Here is a 23,708-nt window from a genome sequence, read left to right as displayed (position 1 = left end):
ATGTGGGGCTGGAAGAGACCTGGAGAGGTTATCGAGTCCAGCCCCCTGCACTGGGCCAGGACCAGTTCAATCTAGCCAGAAGTTTATCCATCCTGTTCTTAAAAACCTCCAGTGATGTGGATTCTACAACCTCCCTTGGCAGCCCGTTCTAGAACGAACCAAAACTACCCTTCCAGTTAGGATGTTTCTCCTAATATCTAACATAAATCTCCCTTGCTGCAGGTTGAGACCATTTCTTTTTGTCCTACCTTCAGTGGACAGGAAGAAAAAATCACCCTGGTTCTCTGTGTAACAGCACTTAGTATATTTGAAAACTGATATCATGTCCCCCCAAGTCTTCTTTTCTGAAGACTAAACATGCCAAGTTTTTTTAACTTCTCCTCATAGGTCAGGTTTTCTAAACCTTTTATCATTTTTGTTGCTCTCCTCTGGACCATCTCCAATTTTTTCAATATCTTTTCTAAAGTGTGGCACCCAGAATTGGGCACAGTACTCCAGCTGAGGCCTCACCAGTGCCCCCTAGATCAGGACAGTTACATCCTCTGTCTTACATAGGACATTCCTGTTAATACACACCAGAATGATACTGGCATTTTCAAAATTGCATCACACTGTTAAATCGTATTCAATTTGTGATCTACAGTTACCCCAGATCTATTTCAGCAGTACTACCACCAAGTACAGTTATTCCCCCTTTTGAAGTTGTGCATTTGACTTTCCATTCCTAAGTGTAGTACTTTGCCCTTTTCTTTACTGAATTTCATCTTGTTTTCAAACCTGCTCTGCAACTTGTCAAGGTCATATTGAATTCTAATCCTGTCCTCCAAGTGCTTTTGATCCCTCCCAGCTTGGGTCACTTGCGGATTTTATAAGCATTCTTTCCATTTCATTATCCAAGTCATTAATGAAAATATTGAATAGTACCAGAGCCAGGACTTACCCCATGGCAACCCACTAGATACACGTTCCCAGTTTGACAGCAAACCACTGATGACTACTGTTTGAGTACGGTTATTCAACCAGTTGTGCACCCACCTTAGAGTAATTTCATCTAGACCACATTTCTCGAATTTGTTTATGAGAATGCCATGTGCCACTATATCAAAAGCCTAACTAAAATCAAGATATCTGCCATCTACTACTTCAGCCCTACCCAGGAGGCCAGTAAGCCCGTGAAAGAAGGAAATTAGGTTGGCATGGCATAATTTGTTTTTGACAAATCCATGCTGGCTCTTCCTTACAACTATATTATACTGTAGGTGCTTATAAATTGATTGTTTAATAATTTGTTCCAGTATCTTTTGGAAAGATAGATTTTAGCATTGAGAGGGAAGAAAGATCCTTAAGTATCTTTGTGTGACAATCAGGGTCCAGACACCCCAAGGGGAGAACAAGGGGCCTGAAACCCAAAGAATAAGCAGTTGAAACAACTGTTTGTATACAGTATTATTGTACTATAACAGTGTACTGGGTAAAAAGAAAAGGAGGACTTGTGGCACCTTAGAGACTAACAAATTTATTTGAGCATAAGCTTTCGTGAGCTACAGCTCACTTGGGTAAGATATCATATAAAAACTGGAGACATGCTGGTTATGGATATCATTGTGTGAGGTATATACAGATGGCGAGTAGAGTTATGTCTGTGTGATGGAAAGATGTTCCTAAAATATGTTTTGGGGACAGACTTGAGAAACAAGTTTGTCCTAGACAAAGGGATATTGTTTTACCTGTTTGCCTGTGTCTCCAATGTAAACTGAGCAAGGTGAGGCCAGAGACAGTGGAAATTATGTTACATATGAGCCAAGAGGATGATGGGAAGTCACTAGGAAGAGTCAAATAGCAAAGGAGAAGAAATTTATCTGGGGAGGCACTTTAGACAAACACATTTCAAAAGGTTACTAGAGTATACAAAGAAGGGGAGAAAACTCGTTAGTTACCCATCCTTTAGTGGGCAAAGAGGACAGCACCCTCCAATTCCGTGAACGTTGGATCCTCCTGCCGGAAGGCTTGGAGATGCTGGCAGTTAGATGTGAGAAAGCTGTTGAGGCAAAGATCATAGTTTGCTAAAGTAAAGTCTTAGACACTAGAAAGTGTGGTATTTTGTTTTGTTTGTAAGCATTTTCTGCTTCTGTTATCTCTGCTTAGTATCATTTAAATCTATGTTCTTTATTAATAAACTTATTCGTGGTTTTACCATAAATCAGCTCCATGCTGTGTGTTAAGGTAAAGAGTGTGTCCTCAACTGGGCTTGCTACCCAGGGGTTTTAGAACCCAAATCAGTGGTAATTTAACTGGTTTTCTTCAAGAAAAAAATAATATGGCCATAACTCCTCTGTCTGATAAATGATTGATACAAACCAGAGTGCTTTACCTAAAACTGCTTTATTGGGTTTCAAGCATGGGCACACTATGTATGCTGTAGCAGTAGGGTGCAGAGCATTCCAAATATTTACAGTTATCTAAAAAGTCTGAAATGGTCTCAAGAAATTAACAGCCAAGCTACTGGGGGCCCCCTCCTTCCATCTGACTATTGGGGAACTTAGGTGTAAAATCCTTGCCAAAAGGAAAGCTTCCCCAGACTGCTCCAAAGCACACTTTCTAAATAATTTTTTTTGTAAATTTTCTTTGGATAAAGCACACAGCTCATAATAGCCTCTAATGGGCTAATAATTTCCCCAGCAACAGCCAATAACAATTCATTATTTTTATTAGGAAAATATTCCTGGTTATAACAGTGATAAAGCTTACATGTTAGAGGCACCTGAAACCAAGGTCGGTTGCCCAAACATTTGTTTCTATTTTTACAGTACGTTTATTTTTTATTGTATTCTCCCATTTTGATTAGAAAAATTGCAAGCATGTAGCTATTTGGCCTTGCCTCTCAGGGTCATTAAACTATTATTAGCTATGTGATGTTTGGGTTTCAGCTGGCAGTGGTTGAACATACAAAATGACTGACTCCAGTGCTGTCCAATTGTGGGGTACAGGCAGGAATGTCAAATTCAGGGCTACAGGCTGACAGGCTAGTGTGTGTGCAGTGTATCTGTGGGGACAGTCGACTTAATTTCTGTGAGGTTTGCATTCCTTCCCCCTCACTGTTAATATTAATTGTGTTGAGTATCTGCTCACCATTAACCTATTTAGTAAAGGTTAAAGCAAAATAGAAATTAAACACCTCAGCCTTCTTGATATCATCCCTTATTAGCTCTTCTTTTAACTAAGTAGAGGACCTGTACTTTACTTCATCTTTCTCTTACCCCCTAATGTATTTAGAGAACTTCTTATTAGTATTATCTTTTTATGTCCCTTGCTGGGTGTAACTCATATTGTGCTTTAGCCTCTCTGATTTAGTCCCGACATACTGGTGCTGTGGTTTTGTGCTCATCCTTAGCAAGTGTTTCACATTTCCACGTTCGGTACGATTCCTTTTTGATTTTCAGTCCTTAAAGAGCTCCTGTGGAGCCATAATGTTCTCTTACGATTCTTTCTGTTTTTCCTTCACATCAGGATACTTTGCAGTTGTGTCTTTCATATTCAGATACTGTCAGGTCTCCTGACTTCCTTTTTTCCCTAAGATTTTCTTCCCAGGGGAACTTAGCTATCCGTTCACTATGTTTGTTAAAGTCTGGAGTTTTTGAAGTCCTTTTTACTTATTCTGTTTCTTTCACTCCTTCCTTTCCTTAGAATCATGACAACTATCGTTTATGGTCACTTTCACCCAAGTTGCCTTCCACCTTCTGATTCACTAACAATTCCTCCCTCTGGGTCCGAATCTAGTCTGAAATGTCGGTCCTCCTGGTTACTTGCTCTGCTTTTATGGAACAAAAAGTTTTCCCCAACACATTCCAAGAACTGATTGAACATTTAGTGTTTTGCCTTATTACTTTTCCAACAGATGTCTGGGTAGATAAACTCCCCTGTTACTGTCAGGTCTTGTGTTTTGAATATTTATGTTTGTTGTAGAAATGCCTCATCCATTTCTTCTACTGATCGGATGGTCTATAGTAGACCCCTACCATTACATCACCACTATTTTTCCCGGCTTTTATCTTTGCCCAGAGACTTTCAGCTGGTCTGCCTCTCACCACCTTCTGGGGCTCAGAACCTCAGACTTGCCCAAGGTCAGACAGCAAGCCAGTGGCAAAGCTGGGGATAGTCCCAGTCCAGTGGTTTTTCCACTGGGCCACAAGGTTGCTATGTGATTCCTCAGTGCTCCTCCTTGTCCTGTACATTTTGTTAGAATGGAATGGGGATAATGGTGGTTGTATAGTTGCTCCCAGGGCCTGCAAAGGGATAGGGCTCCCGTAGATTGCAGCACACACACGGAAGGGGAGAATTCATGGCTGATGTGCCTTACTTCAACCCCTCAACTTTTTCTGCTACCCTTCCTAGTTTGTAACCCCTCATGTATTTTCCCTTCCTCCTCTCCCAATCCTCACACTCTCCTCCTTCCCTGAGCCCACCCCGCAACTTCTTCTCTCCCCTACCACCGATTCCCATTTGTCTCTCTCCCCATAATAAGCACATCCCTGGCTGAAAACCCAAACATTTCCCCCTCTTACCACCTACTCTTGCACCCCTGATCCCCCCTACCCTTCCCAGTCAGCATTCACATTTGGAAGTTGTTTTCTTTTCAAAAGCAATTTCAGCACATTCTGAATATGTTACTGCACTCAGATTATATTTACACCAAACAAAATCCCCCATGAGAGAGACCAATTGGAGCAATAAACCTGCTTTTTTAACATCACGTTTCCTTTCTGAGCGGGAGTTGTGCTCACAGTGCCGGGGTGGGGGTGCCTAGCTGTAAAGGCCACAATTTACCCTCAAAGCCACCCACATCTCATGCTGGATTGTCGGGTTTCCAGAGAGCTATCCTCTCTCGCTGCACATGCTCAGTGGAGTCCGTTAGATGTGTGTGGAGGCGCCCAAGCCTTCGCAAGCCCCTAACTGGAGAAGCAGGCTCGTTTTGAAATAACATCTGAATTTGATTTCCCCCAAAGGCTGGTGGATGCCATATCCTCTGTTGGGGGTAACCTCAAGTGTCTGAGACCCTGGTGCAATGATCTGTGCCTTGGTTTGATCTCTACCTGTGTGCAAAAATAAAATGCCCGAATCTGTCAACTTTAATATAAGCTGTTTTATTTCCTCCTGGGAGCTGTATCTCGGAAACCCCTTGGAGAAATGGCCCCACATTTGGATTACTAATACAGCCCTGTGCTCCTATGTGAAATACTGTATTTCAATCCAATCAATCAAGCAGATATTAGAGCACTTAGAAAAAATTAGCTTTGAAGGAAAGCTGGTCTCAACCTTAACTGTTGCAGAGCTGTCACTGAGCTAGAATATCACCACTGTGTATGTTATTCCCAGTCAGACTCCTGAGTGCAACTGTTCTGATTCAATAAGCTTCCAATAACCTAGGACTCAGCACCCTTGAGAATCCCAGTTTCTTCACATGGGATTTGTGTGATAACTTAGGGGCAGCCGCTCCAGACTCCTGACCAGCACTCTGGAACAACCAAAGCAGAGACTGGCCTCAGCTAAAGACAATCTGTCCCAGGCATGACCCTGACCCCAGAGCAGTAAATGCCAAGGAGGAGTTTGGTGCGTGCTGTGTGACTTCCCACAAAGGGCAGATATGAGCAATAACGCCTGCACTGAAAGAACCTGATAATCACATCTGAACATCCTCATTTACAAAGTGCCCAGTAAACTGGGAAGTAATTATTAGTTAATTATCCCAGGTCACTGGGGCTCCTTCGTCACATCTTTGGATACAATTGTGCAAGAGAAATGTCCTTTTGATCTCCCTTCTCCTTCTTCTCAGGGTACGGCGGGTACAGGCTGGCAAACGGCAGCACAGGGTGTTCGGGGAGAGTGGAGCTTCGCCACGGAGGCGCCTGGGGAACCCTCTGTGACTCCCAGTGGGATTTACAGGCTGCCCACGCCCTCTGCCAGCAGTTTGACTGTGGATTCGCCCTGTCGATTCCAGCCAGGCAGCTCTTTGGCACAGGAGATGGCCCTGTCTGGAACGGCACGTTTGTCTGTGAGAGGAATGAATCCCGCCTGAGGGACTGTCCTGTTACTGCGCTGGGCACAACTGAGTGTCCCCCTGGGAGTGAAGCCAGCGTGGTGTGTTCAGGTGAGCAGCTGCAGGGGGAAAGAAAAGGATTGGGGAACAGCCTCAGCCAGATCTTCACAGTGTATCAATCTGCCAAGCTCCATTGGGCTCAGTGAGGCTATGCCGATTTACACCAGGTGGGGACTGGCCCATAATTTGGCCCCCTGTCCCTGCACCAGCCAAGTCTGCTGGAACTGATCCCTCAGTGAAATGCTTGTGGTGCCTTGAGTATGGAATGTACCAAGGAAGCCAAATTCTGGTCCCTGGACCTCCCTTCGCACTAACTGACGTGGATCGATTATCAGTTTGTGAATATGCAGGTGTAGAATAGTCCCACAGCCCCCACAGGGTAACTGCTAGAATTGATCACGAGCAACAATCCCTTCCTGTTCCCTACTCCCCTTCCTGCCGTTGCCGTTAACACTGATCACTGCACCTCCTCGACACTCACTTTCCCTTGTGCTCAGGGTGCCTGGGCGGCAGGTTAGTGAACGGCACCGAGTGCTCCGGGAGAGTGGAGATCCGACATGGAGACACATGGGGAAGCCTCTGTGCCTCCCACTGGGATTTGCAAGATGCCAACGTCCTCTGCCATCAGCTGAACTGTGGATATGCCGAGTCGATCCTGGGAGGGGCCCATTTCGGGGAAGGGAGCGGAACCGTATGGAGCGACACTTTTCATTGTGAAGGGACTGAACCCTGTCTGTGGGATTGTTTTCGCATGGCCCTGGGCAACCCAGCCTGCTCCCCCAGAGACACGGCCAGTGTTATTTGCTCAGGTAAGTTTAATATATATGTGTGTGTATTAGTTATAGTGCAGGTTATAGGCCAGCTTAGGATCATCATGAGTCGTCCCATTGACTACAGTACGCAAGGTAAGTAGGGGTATCGGAGTGTTGCTCTCTTTGTTTAGGTTCCCCAGATCAGAGACACCTCCAGGTGCAGTAAGGGGTGGCGAGGTGGATCCTAGCACGAGGCTAGAGTGAACCGGAGAGAATGGCTCTGTGCTATAAACCTGGGATTTGTGATTCACAGATTCCCTCAGTCCCAGCAGGGCTGACTCAGCCCTTCATCAGGTTGAGGTTGGTGTTGCAGAAGCAACCTAAACGCAGAGATCTCATCCATGCTGTGGGGCCATTACAATCCCATTTCACTCTCTGGAAAAGTAGGTGTTTGCCCTGGTGTTCCTGGCCAAAACGCTTCCCCCGTTGCCCATCCTGGGTTGTGTGCTGGTGGGCTGCAGCCCTCATCTACAGAGCTTGCTCAGTGGGTGTGTATGTTTGTAGATCATTAATTCCCCACAGCACTTCATAAAAATAGTCATTTCTTTGCTAAAGATCCCAGTTTTCAGGAAAGCGTTCAAATGGCTCCAGAGCTTGGCTTCTGAGCCAGCTGGGAACTTTCACAAAGATCCTGCTCTTAGTGAGAGCAGCTGGCACTTTGATGAAGATCCTCCTCTACAATGCAACACAAATACTGCAGGGGTCCTTTTTCCTGCAGGCTTCCCCATGCCACACCAGAGAACTGCCATAGCTGATTGATGGCAAGTCATCTGATGGCTATCCATAGTGGCTAGGCCCAGATTTTTACAGCTGTTTCACTGTTGCTCCATTCAGCATGGCAATGCCTAACTGGTTTAAGAGCCTACGTTTCATTTTCAGTAAGGATTTAGGCACTTCGCAGCCTTCATCAATGAGATCAATAGGAGTCACATCCCTGAGTGACATAACTATGCCAACCTCACCCTCACTGTAGACAACAATAGAAGAATTCTTCTATTGATCTAGCTACCATCACTTGGAAAGATGGATTACCCACAGCAACAGTAAAACCCCTTCTGTCACTGAAGGAAGCATCCACACTACAGCGACATAGCTGCAGTGAAGTTCTGTGTCACTGTAGCACTCACAGTGTAGACATGGCCTTAGTAAACCAAACATTTAATGCACACATTAAAACATTGTAATAGCTATGAATAAGCACTCCCAGCTATCTCCGTGACACCACTGATTTCCTGAGAAAACTACAGTGCATTGGTGATCTTCCAGAAAACACCATCCTAGCCAACATGGATGTAGAGGCTCTCTACACAAACATCCCACACATAGATGGAATAAAAGCTGTCAGGAACAGTATCCCTGATGATGCCACAGCACAACTGGTTGCTGAGCTCTGTAACTTTACCCTCATGCACAATTATTTCAAATTTGGTGACAATATATACCTCCAGACCTGTGGCACCGCTATGGGCACCCTCATGGCCCCAAAATATGCCAGCGTTTTTATGGCTGACCTGGAACAACGTTTCCTCAGCTCTCGTCCACTCACGCCCCTTCTCTACCTACATTACACTGATGACATCTTCATCCTCTGGACCCATGAGAAGGAAACTCTGGAAGAATTCCACCACAATTTCAACAGGTTCCACCCCACCATCAAACTCAGCCTGGACCAATCTACACGGGAGGTCCACTTCCTAGACACCATGGTGCAAATAAGTGACGGTCAAGTTAACACCACCGCTATACCGAAAACCCACCGACCGTTATGCCTACCTTCATGCCTCCAGCTTCCATCCCGAACACACCACATGATCCATTGTCTACAGCCAAGTGCTGAGGTACAACCACATTTGCTCCAACCCCTCAGACAGAGACCAACACCTACAAGATCTTCACCAAGCATTCTCAAATCTACGATACTCACACGAGGAAATAAGGAAACAGATGAACAGAGCCAGATGTGTAGATCAACAGAGCCAGAAGCCTCCTGCTGCAAGACAAGCCCAAGAAAGAAACCAACAGATTCTTTTCGAAAGCTTATGCTCAAATACATTGGTTAGTCTCTAAGGTGCCACAAGCACTCCTTTTCTTTTTTCAGGGATATGAAAAATCCTCACCCCTGAGTGACACATTAAGCCAACCTACCACCCCGCCCCCCCCCGCAGTGTAGACAGCACTAGGTAAACAGAAAAATTCTTCTGTCAAGCTCGCTACCACCTCTCCGGGAGGTGGATGAACTATAGCAATGGGAGAACCCCTCCGGTCGGCATAGGTAGGGTCTACACTAAAGGGCTACAGAGGTACAGCTGCAGCTGTGCCCTTGTAGCCTTTCAAGCGTATAAAAGCCCTTCAACTCCTGTATTTATAACCTTCCCCCCCCCCCCGACCCTGCACTCTAGCTCTGCCCTCAGAGGGTGACTAGAGTGTGGGGTTGCCCATAACGTAACAGAGGCCCAGAGTATCCAGATAAAATCTATGTCCCCTCCCCATGGCATCTTTCGCTTCCTGTCAGAGAAATAAAGTCAAATGCTGCAGTACAAGGAATGTGGGTCACACTGACACAGAGATTCTGTGTGGGAAGTAAGGGGAGATTACACTGGGCCTAATTCTTACTAACCCTAAGGGCTCATTTACACCTGCTCAGAGTATAGGAGTCTTAATGTGAGATTCAGACCATACAAAACTTTAATAAAAAACAGAGTAGTTAAATACCTGTCTTAAGTGTAATACTAATCTCATCTTTAAATATGGAGTCACTACTGTCCTCTGTATGTATATTCTTATAACTGTTTATATATTTAGGAAGATTTGACAGGTTTACAGATCACATTTTGGGAGCACTTTGGCTCCTTTGAAATGTAAGGTGCCGCATACACTGTACAAATCTCCAATGACCTAATCACCAGAAAGGGTCTTCGCTTCTCCCACAAGGAACTTCAGCATCTTTATGTGCTCACAGTGAACAAAGTTTTAAAATGAAAAATATATATGTTTAGAAAAAAAATGGGATCTTCTTCCCCATTGCCCAGAGGTCACTCTCTTCTCCAGCATCATCTCCAGCCAAGCCAATAGCTAGACTTCGTGAGAAGGGTAACTCAAGCGTCCACAGTTGCAGACCTGGCCTGGAAAATCCTTGCTGAGTGCAGAAAAGCCTTTATTGTGTTAGCTCCTTATGGGTTTGGAGCTGACGCCGTGATCGCAGGCCACCAATGTACATTGAACGGGGACAAACAGGGCAGGTTTTTCTTTAAAGGAGCCATGTGTCCTGGCAGTCTGGATCTGGGAATTGCAGCAGGGAAGTGGGGCGCTTGGTGCGCTCATTGCAGGCCAATCCCTAGACTCCTGTTGTAAATCACAGCTACCTCACAGCGCTGACGCTATCAATGTGCGGGGTGACCACTGAGCACTTTTGCACAGACCATTTTGGAAACCAGGGGCCTGATCTGCCAGGTGTTCCTGAGCACTCTCCACTCACATTGACTCCTTAGGGAGGTGAGAGCGCTCCACATCGTGCAAGATCTGATCTCAGAGCTGGGGAATTCTTTCCTTCCATCACCTCCTGCATTTCTGAGTAGACAGACAAATGAAACCCTTGAAAGAGGCTGTTCCCTGTATCACTGCACAGCGGTGAGAGTTACCTTCCACTCAGCACAGAAACCTGTGTTTCACATCACATCTGTGTATTATTTCTAATGAAGTACCAGCAGGGAGTGTTATTCAGCATATTTTTTGTCTCTGTGAGCCCAGGTCGTTCTGAGGCGCTCAGACTGTTGAATGGAGAGAGCCGATGCAGTGGGAGAGTTGAGATTTCCCTCCATGGTGTGTGGGGCAGAGTGCTGGATGACCAGTGGGACATGGACGATGCCAGCGTGGTGTGCAGACAGCTCCAGTGCGGAGTCGCTGAGAAAGCTTATAACCCCCCTATGTCTGAGCGAGGAAGGGGCCCCGTGGGGCTGAAAAGTGTCCGATGTGGAGGAAATGAAACTCGTCTGACTCTCTGTGACATCTCCCAGCCTGAAACAACCCAGGCAGGAATTGCTGAGGACGTTGGTGTCGTTTGCTCAGGTGACTTAGTGTGAAAATCTTATAAATATCCTGTCCTTGTTCAATGGGAACATGACCCACCCCAGGGCCTGCCTCCACCCCACCTTGTGCTGTGATCTCGGCAGTCCTTGAAATGATGTGGATCTGATGTTCAAACTGGGACCGATTTATAGTAAAAATATATTATATACAGAACAAAGCATAGCCATGGTATAGGGTTAGTGCACTATAGCAACCTCTTTCTCTGTCTCTCTCTCATATTTTTATGGATTAGAGCTGTTCAAAAAAAATTCATCAAAACTTTTTTCCTGTGAAAAATCTTCACCATAAGATTACAAATTTTCTCAAATAGTTTGTTTTCATTGAAAATGTTCAGATTTCAGTTGAAAAACTTGGGCTGTTCATTAACCACAGTTAACTCACGCGTTTAACTAAAAAAAATTAATTGAGATTAAAAAAAATCATGATTAATCGCAGTTTTAATTGCACTGTTAAACAACAGAATACCAGTTGAAATGTATTGTTTTATTTATGAATGCAGTTATTTTTTGTACATAAATCTACATTTGTAAGTTCAGCTTCCATGGTAAAGAGATTGCACTACAGTACTTGTATTAGCTGAATTGAAAAATACTATTTCTTCCATTTTTTACACTTCAAATATTTGGAATAAAAAAATATAAAGTGAGCACTGTACACTTTCTATTGTGTTTTGTAATTGAAATCAATATATTTGAAACTGTAGAAAACATCCAAAATATTTAAATAAATGGTATTCTATTATTAACAGCACAATTAATCACGGTTAATTTTTTTTTAATCACTTGACAGATCTATGAAAATCCCAAATTTATTTGTGGAACATGAAAAATATTCACGGTCATTCATATTTTGTGGGGAAAAGGATGAATTTCCAAGCAGCTCTAGTGTATCTAGTGGCTTCTTTATGTTAAAGTCTTAAAAAAACATGCTGTCTTGAATCAGAAAAGGATTAATTTCCAAGCAGCTCTTGTAGCACCTTAGAGACTAACCAATTTATTTGAGCATAAGCTTTCGTGAGCTACAGCTCACTTCATCAGATGCTCATGAAAGCTTACGCTCAAATAAATTGGTTAGTCTCTAAGGTGCCACAAGTACTCCTTTTCTTTTTGCGAATACAGACTACCACGGCTGCTACTCTGAAACCAAGCAGCTCTTGTGTATCTAGTGGCTTCTTTATGTTAAAGTCTATAAAAAACATGCTGTCTTGAATCAGAAAACAACAGTAAGAAAAGGAAGTCACATACAACCTGTTTTGACCAAGGCTGCCATGGATAGTAGCTCTGGGCTAGATCCCCCAAAGGCCTTGGGCGTTGCAAGGCCTGACTCCTAGGTGCCTTGCCATCGAATGGGATCCTCAGCCATGAGTCACGTGCCCAGCTCCACGTACAATGCATGGGGAGAGTTAGGCACCAGAAGCCAGAAAGCTGAACAGGGAACCACCGACATTTGCCAGCAATGAAATGCCAAGGAAGGGAGTAGGGCCTAGATACGCAAAGTTATTTTGTTGCCAACCTGCCATTGATCGAAGCCTCAGCCCCCTGACCCACAGGTAGAGGTAGGCACCTATCTCTGCTCAGGGACCTCAGTCATGAACCCACTCCTGGAGCTAGGCACGTAAGCCAGGTCAGCTCTCTCATCTCCCCATTTTACACGTGACCCAGTGGTTACAGCACTCAACTGGGAGGTGGGAAATCCACATTCAATCCCTGCTCTGCCTGATTTGGAGCAGGGACGTGAACGCAGGTGAGTGCCCTAGTCACTCTAGACTGTGCTGGGGTGGGTCTCTCCTGCTGGAAATGTTCCACTTTGTACAAATAATCAGTCACTGAATCCGAAAAAAAGCTAGAGATTGATTCTAGCTGGTGGCCAGGGCACTCACCTGGGATATGGGAGAGTCAAGTCCCTGCTTCAATAAATACGTAATGATTTATATATTATGTATTTATAAAGAGGCAGTTAGGTAGCTACGTTCCTTTGTGGATCTAACCCTCTGTCACTGAGGAAGTACATCAAAGTTGCTTTTATAATGTGACTTTGTGAAGTCCTAATCCTATAACTGCAATTTTCCTTCATTTAAAGGTTAGAAAAAAAAAAAAATCTGTGATGGGATTTTTTCATTGTTCTTGGTTGTACATGACTATTGTACAAGATAATTCTATTCTTTTTGCTGGTATATATTTACAGTACGTTCCAACAGTAAAAGTAAACAAGTAACAGATATTTTAACTATGTCCCTATATCATGCACTGTACGTTACTGCACTGATAGTTTTCATGCCCATTCCAACTGCAGGGTAACTACAGCACATTAAGGGCCCATTTCTGTTCCCATTGTGTCAGTGGGAGCTTCACAGTTGATTTCAGCAGAGTAGAATTAGGCCCTAAGTGTTTGGGACTTTATTGTACACACACAGATCCAATTTGCCTGTCTTTCCCTTTATTTGTAAAATAAAGTGGTACCAAGTCTACTTTTCTCTAATGTTGTGGTACCTGCTGTCATGCTGTCTGGAGTGGCTCACCACTGTAAGTGACTAACTCAGGGCAGACTCAAAAAACAAGGGCAGATACCCCAAACTGGTGGTGTGTTCTATCATTAGATTTCGCCTGCAGAGACCTGCACTTAGGACGGAAGAATCCAATGCACCGCTACAGACTAGGGACCGAATGGCTCGGCAGCAATTCTGCAGAAAAGGCCCTAGGGGTGACAGTGGACAAGAAGCTGGATATGAGTCAGCAGTGTGCCCTTGTTGCCAAGAAGGCCAATGGCATTTTGGGATGTATAAGTAGGGGCATCGCCAGCAAATCGAGGGACGTGATCGTTCCCCTCCATTTGACACTGGTGAGGCCTCATCTGCAGTACTGTGTCCAGTTTTAGGCCCCACACTACAAGAAGGATGTGGAAAAATTGGAAAGAGTCCAGCGGAGGACAACAAAAATGATTAGGGGACTGGAACACATGACTTATGAGGAGAGGCTGAGGGAACTGGGGATGTTTAGTCTATGGAAAAGAAGAATGAGGGGGGATTTGATAGCTGCTTTCAACTACCTGAAAGGGGGTTCCAAAGAGGATGGCTCTAGACTGTTCTCAGTGGTAGCAGATGACAGAACAAGGAGTAATGGTCTCAAGTTGCAGTGGGGAAGATTTAGGTTGGATAAACTTTTTCACTAGGAGGATGGTGAAACACTGGAATGTGTTACCTAGGGAGGTGGTGGAATCTCCTTCCTTCGAAGTTTTTAAGGTCAGGCTTGACAAAGCCCTGGCTCGGATGATTTAATTGGGGATCGGTCCTGCTTTGAGCAGGGGGTTGGACTAGATGACCTCCTGAGCTCACTTCCAACCCTGATATTCTATGATTCACCAAGCCAACCACAAACGTGAACTCCTGGATCACTATACAAGTCTCACTGTGGAGTCACAGACCGCCTAACCTGCCACCCAGACAAACTGAAAGTTGTGATAAAATGTCACTTAATCCTAACATCACACCACACCAAGTTTCTCCCAGTCCCAAGGGATCAGTCAGTCACCAAGAACTTCCTCCAAAGATAACGCTGGCAGCCAGTTCTATAGTAAATAACTAAAGGTTTATTAGCTAAGAAGAAAGAAGGAGGGTTATTGAGAGACTATAGCAGGTAAAATATAATAACAGGGAAATCAGTTTGTAACTCCAAATGGTGGCAGTGATGTAATAAACTGTCAGTTTCCCCAAAGTCTTTTACAGGGTGTCGTGAGGTACTCCACTCACTGCCAGTCTGGCATCTCCTCCTGGTTACTCTGGGGATTAGCTCTTGAGGCCAATGCCCATCCACAGTTTGCACACCATCGCTCTCACTCTGGTCTGCAGCTCCTCTTGCTCCAGGACCTGCAGCATCCTCCTTGTCACTTAGCCCTTCAGCTAGGTCACTCAGTGTTCCCCCTGACGGGATTCAATCCATCAACAGTCCTAGGCCGTCTTCCCATTCACTGCCCTGGTGCCACTCCCTCAGTGGCTGATAGGGGAACCCAGGCCTGCCCTCTTCTCTGGGATCCAGTCGAGGGACAGCTCAGCAGTTCTGGGCTTCCTCTCTCTGCCCACACTGCTCCTTCCCTGGACTGATTTAGTTGGGGTTGGTCCTGCTTTGAGCAGGGTGTGGGACTAGATGGCCTCCAACCCTAATCTTCTATGATTGTATGACTGCTTCCTATACTCTGGTTCCCGCCCTCACTCTGGGTGTGCCAGCCCCAAGAATCCTCCTCCCAGGGAATAACTACAGACTATCTCCCTGCAGCCCTCATACACTCCTCCCTCTTCCCAGGGCATGACTGCTGTCTGCCTTACTGCAGTCTTTCCCAACAGCCCAACCCAGAGCCACCTTCCTAGCTTTATAGGTCCCACCTGTTCCTGAACAGGTGAGACTCTCTCTAACCAGCTGATTCTGGCCTAAACCTCCACCCTTTGCAGCGTAATTAGCTGATTGGGCCCACCTGGCCCAACCCAGCTTTTACAAGGCTAGTGTGGGGAGCTCACCCCATCACACAGGGCTACCCAGAATAACTCTGGGGATCTCTGTCTTCTCATTCAGTTATTCTTCTCTGTTAGAATCCAGACAGTCCAGAGATACAGGATCTTTCTTTGAATCCATATTTATATCTTCTTCTTCTCACATAAGAACATAAGCTCACAGAAAACAAGCAGACAATCTACCCAGGTGGGCTTTTCCTTTGATGACAGGGAGTGAGAAATGCACTTAGATTTTTGACCTCAGACCTTATTCAGAATGGCTATTTCCTGTTAAAGTCCTTAAATCCTTAGCATTTCACAAAATTTATTTGGTGTGTTATTTAGCTACATGTGTATTTATCATGTAAATGTTTGGCATTACATTATGACAGCAGTAGACACGCAAAAACAATACCCATAACATTCCACTAGTTTTCATAAAGTTTAAACATCTGAATACACACGTATACATCTAACCATTACTTTAATCTACACAAGTGAACGGATCTAACTGCACTCTAGCATGACCTGGTCATCCAGTGTCACCCCCTCCCCATTCTGTAACAATTGAAAAGAATATTTGGTTTTGGATAAATTAATTGCCTAATAATTCCTTGAACACCTTGATGCTTATCCTTTAAGAGTTGTTTGAGAATATTCAAGATTTTTAGTAAGGGCTGTTTCCGCTAACCTTTAGTCTCACAAATAGCTCTGACCCATATGACGAGTCCCTTAAGGATTACTCCGATGAGTAAGGAATTCAGAATTAGGCCCTTACACTCACATGCTGTTTATCAATAGTGCTCTGTAAGAAGTATTCCTCATTTCCTTATTCAGCTTTTCTCCTTTTCTGTGTTTCTTGTTGAAGACAGATTTTAAAAAGCATTTCAATATCTCAGCCAGTGTAGCATCATCATTGATTTGCATGGAAGCTATTTAATAATCATCATATTGCATATTAACAGCTGGGATCTATCCCTACAGGGAGCGGGCGGATCAGACTGGTGAATGGGGCAGGTCGCTGTGCTGGGAGAGTGGAGATGTATTACAATGGCAGCTGGGGGACAGTCTGTGATGATTCCTGGGATCTGTCAGACTCCAATGTGGTCTGCAAACAACTGGGATGTGGACGCGCCATCAATGCAACTGTCTCTGCTCATTACGGGAAAGGATCCGGGCAGATCTGGCTGGACGATGTGAACTGCTCTGGAAACGAATCCGATCTTTGGGACTGTCCTTCCGGGGGCTGGGGCCAGCACAACTGCAGACACAAAGAGGACGCGGGAGTTCTCTGCTCAGGTCTGGTCCGGGAATGCTCACGTGAGCCTGGTTACCAGGGGATTTAATGGAGGGGGCAGACATTTGAGGAGAGAGAGCCGAGGATGATAGAGCCTCTCCCTCACTGTCTTTTCTATAGGGTGCCCATACAGCGCGTTTTGGCCAGGACAGTCTCTTTTTTAAGCCTGCCCTGGCCGTCCCGACTGTTTTGGCAAACTGGGCATTTCTCTCGTTTCCTCTTGCCAACGGATCACGAGTTGGGAAGAGCAAATTGGACACGTGCACAGTTTTGCCAAAAAAATGGGATGCGCCCCCTAGCGGAGTGCAGAGGAACATGTGGGGGGAGGGGGGGACAGTGGCAACGCTAGCCCAACGCAGGAGGACAGCAAGGGTCTTCGGCCGCTGTGCGCGTGGGATGGAAGAATGGGGCCTCGCGCTGACCCCGCACGGGTGGGAGGCAGGGTGCGTTCAGGCTGGCCCCACGTGCTGGGGGCGGGAAGAGGAAAGGAGGTTTGGGGGTTGGGCCCCCCGTACGGTGTACCGTTTTCCCTTTGAGAAAATATGGTCACTCTACTCTTCTACCTACCTACTGGGGTCATGATTAGAAAGTCACCATTTCCCATCGGTTCCCACCCAGGAGTATTGGAGATATTGCAGCATTTCTCTAGTGTTGGCAGGGCAGTCACTGCTGTATTGCAGGTGTCTGTGTGTGTAACTGCTGGGAACTGGTGACTTTTCAGAGGTGACCATTGTATTTCTAATAGGTCCATAGTGTCCAGGAGAGTCTCTCATTCTTAGAGTGATTCTCTGACACTTGCTCCTGCAGAATGATGTGGCTATACTTCGGGATGAGCAATCGCTGGGATTTCACTCTTCACCCCAGTTCATTTCAGAATCAGACGATTTAAATTCCCTTTTTGTGCACTTCCTTCTAGAATTCACGGATTTGAGGCTGGTGAGCAACAGTGATTGTGCTGGGCGGCTGGAAGTTTTCTACAATGGGACGTGGGGCAGTGTTTGCTCCAATCAGATGTCTGGAGTCACCCCAGCAATTGTCTGCAAACAGCTGAACTGTGGGGATGGAGGGCAGGTTGCAAGAGACTTGGCATATGGAGCAGGTTCTGGTCCCACGTGGCTGGACCATGTTGTATGCAGTGAGCAGCACAGGTCCCTTTGGCAGTGCCCATCAGGCATATGGAAACAGCAGTCCTGTGATAACCGAGCAGAAGAGACCCATATTTCTTGCCGTGGTAATTCTGAAACTGTCTGTGCACACACCCACTCCATCTTTTACTCATTGAAAGGGTGTGATAGAAATTTTGAATGTATTTACTTTTCAGTACAGACAGTTTTACATTCACAGTAGTGACAGACATATTTTCATTGTCAATTCTCAATACAGTACCTGGAAAACAAACATGGGAGTTATTCATACAAGCTGTGTGTTACACGGTGCAATCACCTAGTGAGAGCCTAAAAATGCCCATAGGCAAGGGAACTTGGGGTGCAAGGGGTTAATCAGTTTGCATGGGGTCCTGGCTGCCGGCCCCGCACTCCACTGCTGGTCCCAGACACAGGGTCCTGCTGTTAGCCCCACAAGATGTGGTCCCAGCCTGAGTCACCTTACCCCGATCCACAGCCCAGTCCTGGCCTCAACTCGGGGGAGAGGGTGCACAGACAGGGTAAGAAGGGGCAAGGCAAAAAGTTTGGGGACCGGACTTTCAGCACCCCAACTGTAAAAATTGTTTCAGCACCACTGCAAATGCCTCCCATTAGCAAGCATCATTTGGGAATCTCTGTGGCTGTACTTTTGGGATGAACAATCAGAGATGGGCCCAAGGTCAGTGAACAGGACGTGAGTGGTCATGCTGAGTGGTTGGAGCAGGAGTCATATCCAGTGGTTAGAGCAGGAGCTGGTAGCCAGAAATTGGAGCCAAGGGTCAGAGCCAGAGGCCAGAGCCAAAGGCAGAAATCGGAGCTCAGGGTCAGGACCAGGTTACCTGGAGCAAGGCAAGGGGTAAGTCTGGGGTCAAGGCAACAGCACGACTGAACAAGACAGGAAAATGAGATATCTCAGCTGTGGGAAATGCTCTGAACAGTTGCTGAATGCTGGTGTGGCTGCTGGACTCAAGAGCTGGACGGCTGACCAATCAGGCAGTATGACCAGTCAGGCAGCCTGATACAGTCCAGCTGCGCTCGTTAAGTAGCCTGGAGACTAGCTCCGCTGCAGCCCCTGCTTCCTGACACCCAGGCTGTGAAATCTGGGTCAGGATCAGAATTCCCCAAAAGGGGGTCTGTGCGTATAGGTGAGCGTCTGTTTCAGATCTAAAGTCTCATTTAGTCCTTGTAACCGGGGCGCAGACTCACCAGCGGCGCCTGCTGCTGGTTGTCCTTGGGATTTAGCGTTCCAGCCGCCGGAGCGCCCTCTTCAGCCCTGTCTCGCCTTGCTGCTGGCTCCCATGTCCCTCCCAGGACCCTGGTGCCCCTTTCACTGGGTGCTGCCCCCTGGCAGTACCTCACAGTTCTGGGTCTCCCCCTCCCAGGGGAACCCCCCCACCCGCTATCCCTACCTCACCTCAGTCGTAGGCTCCTTCTAGTCACCAGCTAGTCCCTGCGCCCAGGGGCAGGCTGCAGTATGAGCCAACCAGCAAGGTTGGGTTTGGACCTGCTGCCTCTGCCCACCCGCGGCTGCCCCTGCAACCCCCGTACCTAATAGACCTTACCAGGCCTGCAGCTTTCCTAGGTTGGAGCTCCTCAGTTCCCTTGGCCTTTCCCCAGTCCTGCTCCAAACTGGGTCCTCTATTCAGGTCTCTGCAGCCAGGTCCCTCCAGCAGAGCTAGAGAGAGTGATCTCTCTTGGCTCCTGGCTCCAGCCTTTATAGAGCCAGCTGGTCCCTGATTGGGGCGTGGCCCCCAGCCTCTGCCACTTCCCCCAGTCAGCTGGGGTTTTACTTCCTTCCCCAGCCCCAGCCCTCCGCAGGGCTTTTCCAACCCCTTCAGGGCTGAAGCGGGTGCCCACTTCCCATTACCCAATAGGTACAGTCCTCAATTCTAATACCACCATTTCTTGTCTCTGGATCCTCACAACAGTGTGGGTGTGTTTCAGCTGACAGATCTGTTTACCTTCAAACAGGGTCAAGAGCAGCTGTACACAGGGTGGATGGAACAGACTCAGATACCCACAAACGCGCACACACCAGCAGCGAGCTGAATAAAGATTTCAACATCCAGAGAATTCACTGAGGAACGAATCCATTAGCTATGAAACAAAATAGATTTTAGATTTAAGTTTATAAAATTGCTGAAATTTAGGGGTTTACTATAAAGATAAGCCCTACTCTCTCCTATATCGTACACTCTTCTCGGTCCGTTCACTTACTCATTTTCTCTGCATAGGAGAAAAAGAGAAACCACCTCAGACCCTGTTTGCCGACTGCCCGAGCTCGACAAGCTGCACAGGTATTTCTGCTTCTCACTGTCTCACTCTTGGTCCCGAAGGACTTTCCCAGCTGTCCCAGTAACATGTGAGGTTTCTGCATTTCCAGATCAGGAGAAGTTACGTGTCGTGGGAGGAGAGGACAGATGCTCGGGGAGAGTGGAGGTTTGGTACCGTGGCTTCTGGGGAACAGTTTGTGATGACTCCTGGGATATGGCGGATGCCAAAGTTGTCTGTAAACAACTGGGCTGTGGATCTGCTGTACCAGTCCCAGGCGAGGCTGCATTTGGTGAAGGGACTGGTCCCATCTGGGTAGAAACGTTGAATTGCAGAGGGACGGAGTCATCTCTCTGGGACTGTCCTGCTAAGCCCTGGGGTGAGAGCAACTGTGGTCACAAGGAAGATGTTGCAGTGAATTGCTCAGGTGAGTGACAGGAGATGTTTCTGCTACATGCTGTAATTTTCTGGAAGGAGGATGGGTCCAATTGCCTGCCCGCCCTTGGTCACAGGCCAGGCCCTCCCATCTCCTAATTGCAGAAGCATCATGGATGCTGTGGGGTGGAAGCTTTGTGGGGCCATATTGGCTCAGACATCAGCCCACATAACCCCTGCGTCCATCACAGACCCCAGTGTGCTGGTTTGTTACTAGTCAGCCTAGGGGGACGTGGGCCCTAAATCACTAACAGACAGACCCTGTGCTGCTCTGAGGGAGTTTGTAGAAGTGATGTCTGGAGATCTGAGGGGGACGCTACCCAGTGACAAGCACATCAGCTCCCACTCGCTTCAGACTCCAACTCTCCTCCCTTTCCCCTTGCAGGTGTGACAGAGACGACAGCATCACTGAGTAGAACAGGTAAAACATCCCCCGCTCCCATCAAGAGTTAAAATTTACCGGGTGCTGGGTCACAGAGGATGAGCTGCAAGCTGTAGCCTAAGGACAGGAGCTCCTTGCCATGAGTAAGCAGGGGAATGGTCCCACTATTGTGGGGAACTTTCCTGGCTTATACACTACCCCAGTGAAATGGGCTAGTGAAGGGATCTGAGTCCTCGCTCCCCCTTCCTTTACCCAGAGGCCTGCCTGACATCAAGGGCTCCCCTTCCACGCTCCTGTCTGGCAGAGTCCTCGTAACCCCGACAGGGCTGGGCCCAGGATTCCTGGGGGGTCGACCCCAACCCTGTCGTGGTCACTTAGGGCAGAGGCTAAGGTGTCCCCACTCCCAGATGCTCTCTCTGCACTGGATGCTTCCCTGACCCACTGATCATTACATGCAGTTCAAAGGAAATACAGTGCATTAAACAGCAATCGATTTTAAAAAATAAGGAAAAAGTGGGAAAGGTTAAAGAAAAACAAGTCACCCTGCTCTGTGGCACGGGGACATCACAACCAGCGTCTCTGGACTGTAAGGGAAGTTTAGTCTGTTCCTCACACGTCCCAGGCCTCCTGCCCAGGCCCTGGCTGTACTGCAGGGATATTGCAGGTCGGACACTTGCTCTGGGGGTCGTCACACACCTTCAGGCTGAAGGTGGCAGGACCCCTCTTTCCAGCATCGTCCCCGCCCAGTCGGGGTTACGATCCCCCTCCAAGTCTGGCCTGCCAGGCCTCTTGGCTGGGGGCGTCTCCCTGCTCTGGGCCCGCTGCCCAGGGTCCCCCTCGCTCTCCTCAGCTCCTCACCGCACCTGGCTTCAGACTGCTCCAGCCCCAGCCCCAGCCCCAGCTCCTGCTCCTGCTCCCCTCTGCCTCAACGCTGCTGCTGCTCTGCCTCCAGCTCCCTGGGCTGCTTTTTCTGGCCCCTCCAGATCTGGTTGCTGCAGCTCTGCTCCCAGCACAGGTCTCCTGTGACTGTGCTCCAAGCACTGACCTGCTCCCCCGGGCTGCTGCTCTGGTTCTCTCTGGATCTGGCGTAGCTCTGCTCCGCAGCTCAGCTCAGGCCCCTGCTCTCTCCTTAGCTCGGCCCCACTCTGTCTGACCCAGGCAAATCCAGCTCACAGGGAGGACAGGACCCACCTTGACTGTCTGACTTGTCCTGACTCCCTGATTAGCCTGCCCGCCCTGTCAGTCAGTCTGACAGTCAGCCTCTCCCCATTGTTCCTGGGGACTGTCAGTCTCAGGGTCCTGCTTTCCTATCAACCCTTCCCCTTTCTTCTGGTCCTGGGAGCTAGCCAACTGAAACACCCCCCACCGAGTTTTAGTAAGGGGCCAACAGTCCCCTTACACATGGCCTGTGAAATCTAGGGGCGAATGACACCTGGGTGGGAGCTGCAGGCCGTGCTCAGCCAGAGAATTCCTGTCTGCTGGCTCCAGCTGACAGGGCAGGGCCCATGATTTAAACTGCAGCCTGTGAGCTGCCCCCATGGCACACAGATTGTGTCCCAGCCCGTTACCCTGCTGTCCTGGGCCCTGCAATGAGTGACTGGGGAGATCCCTGGGCCCCCCGGATTCTCACAGGATAATCTCTCCCTCTTCCATGTTCATTTCCATCCAGCTCCCCCGCGCCGCCCTCTGACCGACAGTGGAAGAGTCACGGTGCCCATGGTCATCTGCATTATCCTAGGAGCCCTGCTCTGCCTGGTCTTAATCATCCTGGGGGCGCAGGTGCGAAGTGCCAGGGCAGAGCGCAGAGGTGGGTCCTGCTTGGTGTCACTGTGTGAAATACCTCTGAAATAGCAGGTGGAGCTGTGCCTAAGGGGGGGGGGGGGGCGTTGGCAGTGTAGTGGAAGGTTAAATTGTATTATACTGTTCAGCCACGAAGTGCTGTTGCATGTAACAACTTACATTCGCGAACCTCAGCCATGCCTGGCAGAGCATTAAGGGATCTTATTGTGAATACATCTGTTGAGTATCTCTCCGGAAAGGAAGCTCTGTAGCCAGTCCATGTCTGATACAGAAGCCTGACCTGCTTATAGCAGCCTTGCCGCCTACCATGTCCAAGGTGTATGTGACATGGTGCCCTAAGTTAAGCAGTGCCAGAGGAGAAGAAAAACAGAAGGAAGAGAGCAACAGATGTTGCAGACAGAGGAGCAATGAAGGATGGAGACAGGAACAATTACCCCTTACAATTTATGGTTATGTTCCGTTTTGGAGGATCATAGTATGGGGACTTTGGTACCACCTCTTTTGTACCCTATGGGTGGGGTAAGGAGTAAGGTTATATTTCGGCCAGGGTCACCTTTTCTTTGGCTTTTTAGTGTTTCTTATGTTTGCCCACCCTCCCGCCTGCCCCTCCCGTCTGGTTGCTTGACCTTGCCTTGAGATAAGGGTTGAGGCAGTCTTCAAGTATACGCTTGTATATTAAACTCCCACCATTCCCAGCAACACTTTAACTCTTTTCCTTATTTCTTTTCATTGTGCTATAAACCCCATCTGGAAGCAACACACAAGTGTTTTCATTCTTTGTTCATACATATTCGTAAGGAGGATATAAAAGTATCAAAAGTCAAACCCAAAATTTTATCCTAGGCTAAAAGACAGACCTATATACTAACAAGAGACACTTAATAGACTGATCTGTGCTGAACTATAAAG

The 23,708-nt window shown here is 47.4% G+C and overlaps 2 protein-coding genes across 2 annotated transcripts in view; one reads left to right on the top strand and one right to left on the bottom strand.

Moving 5' to 3' along the window:
- LOC144269822 (scavenger receptor cysteine-rich type 1 protein M130-like) overlaps positions 1-23,708 on the bottom strand; it is a 547,202-nt gene that overhangs the window by 339,079 nt on the left and 184,415 nt on the right. The gene's annotated exons all lie outside the window — the stretch shown is intronic.
- The window catches only part of LOC144258061 (scavenger receptor cysteine-rich type 1 protein M130-like), a 57,664-nt gene that overhangs the window by 25,908 nt on the left and 8,048 nt on the right, over positions 1-23,708 (top strand). Inside the window, exons 5-11 of the mRNA XM_077806390.1 lie at positions 5,831-6,145; positions 6,592-6,903; positions 10,654-10,971; positions 16,457-16,771; positions 17,686-18,000; positions 20,973-21,038; positions 22,669-22,806. Coding sequence (XP_077662516.1) covers positions 5,831-6,145; positions 6,592-6,903; positions 10,654-10,971; positions 16,457-16,771; positions 17,686-18,000; positions 20,973-21,038; positions 22,669-22,806 — 1,779 coding nt within the window. The remainder of the gene's footprint in view (positions 1-5,830; positions 6,146-6,591; positions 6,904-10,653; positions 10,972-16,456; positions 16,772-17,685; positions 18,001-20,972; positions 21,039-22,668; positions 22,807-23,708) is intronic.

This window comes from Eretmochelys imbricata, chromosome 1 (genome assembly GCF_965152235.1).
Source record: "Eretmochelys imbricata isolate rEreImb1 chromosome 1, rEreImb1.hap1, whole genome shotgun sequence".
Lineage (NCBI taxonomy): Eukaryota > Metazoa > Chordata > Testudines > Cheloniidae > Eretmochelys > Eretmochelys imbricata.
Note: the sequence above shows the minus strand (reverse complement) of the source record. Positions and strands in the feature narration are given on the sequence as shown.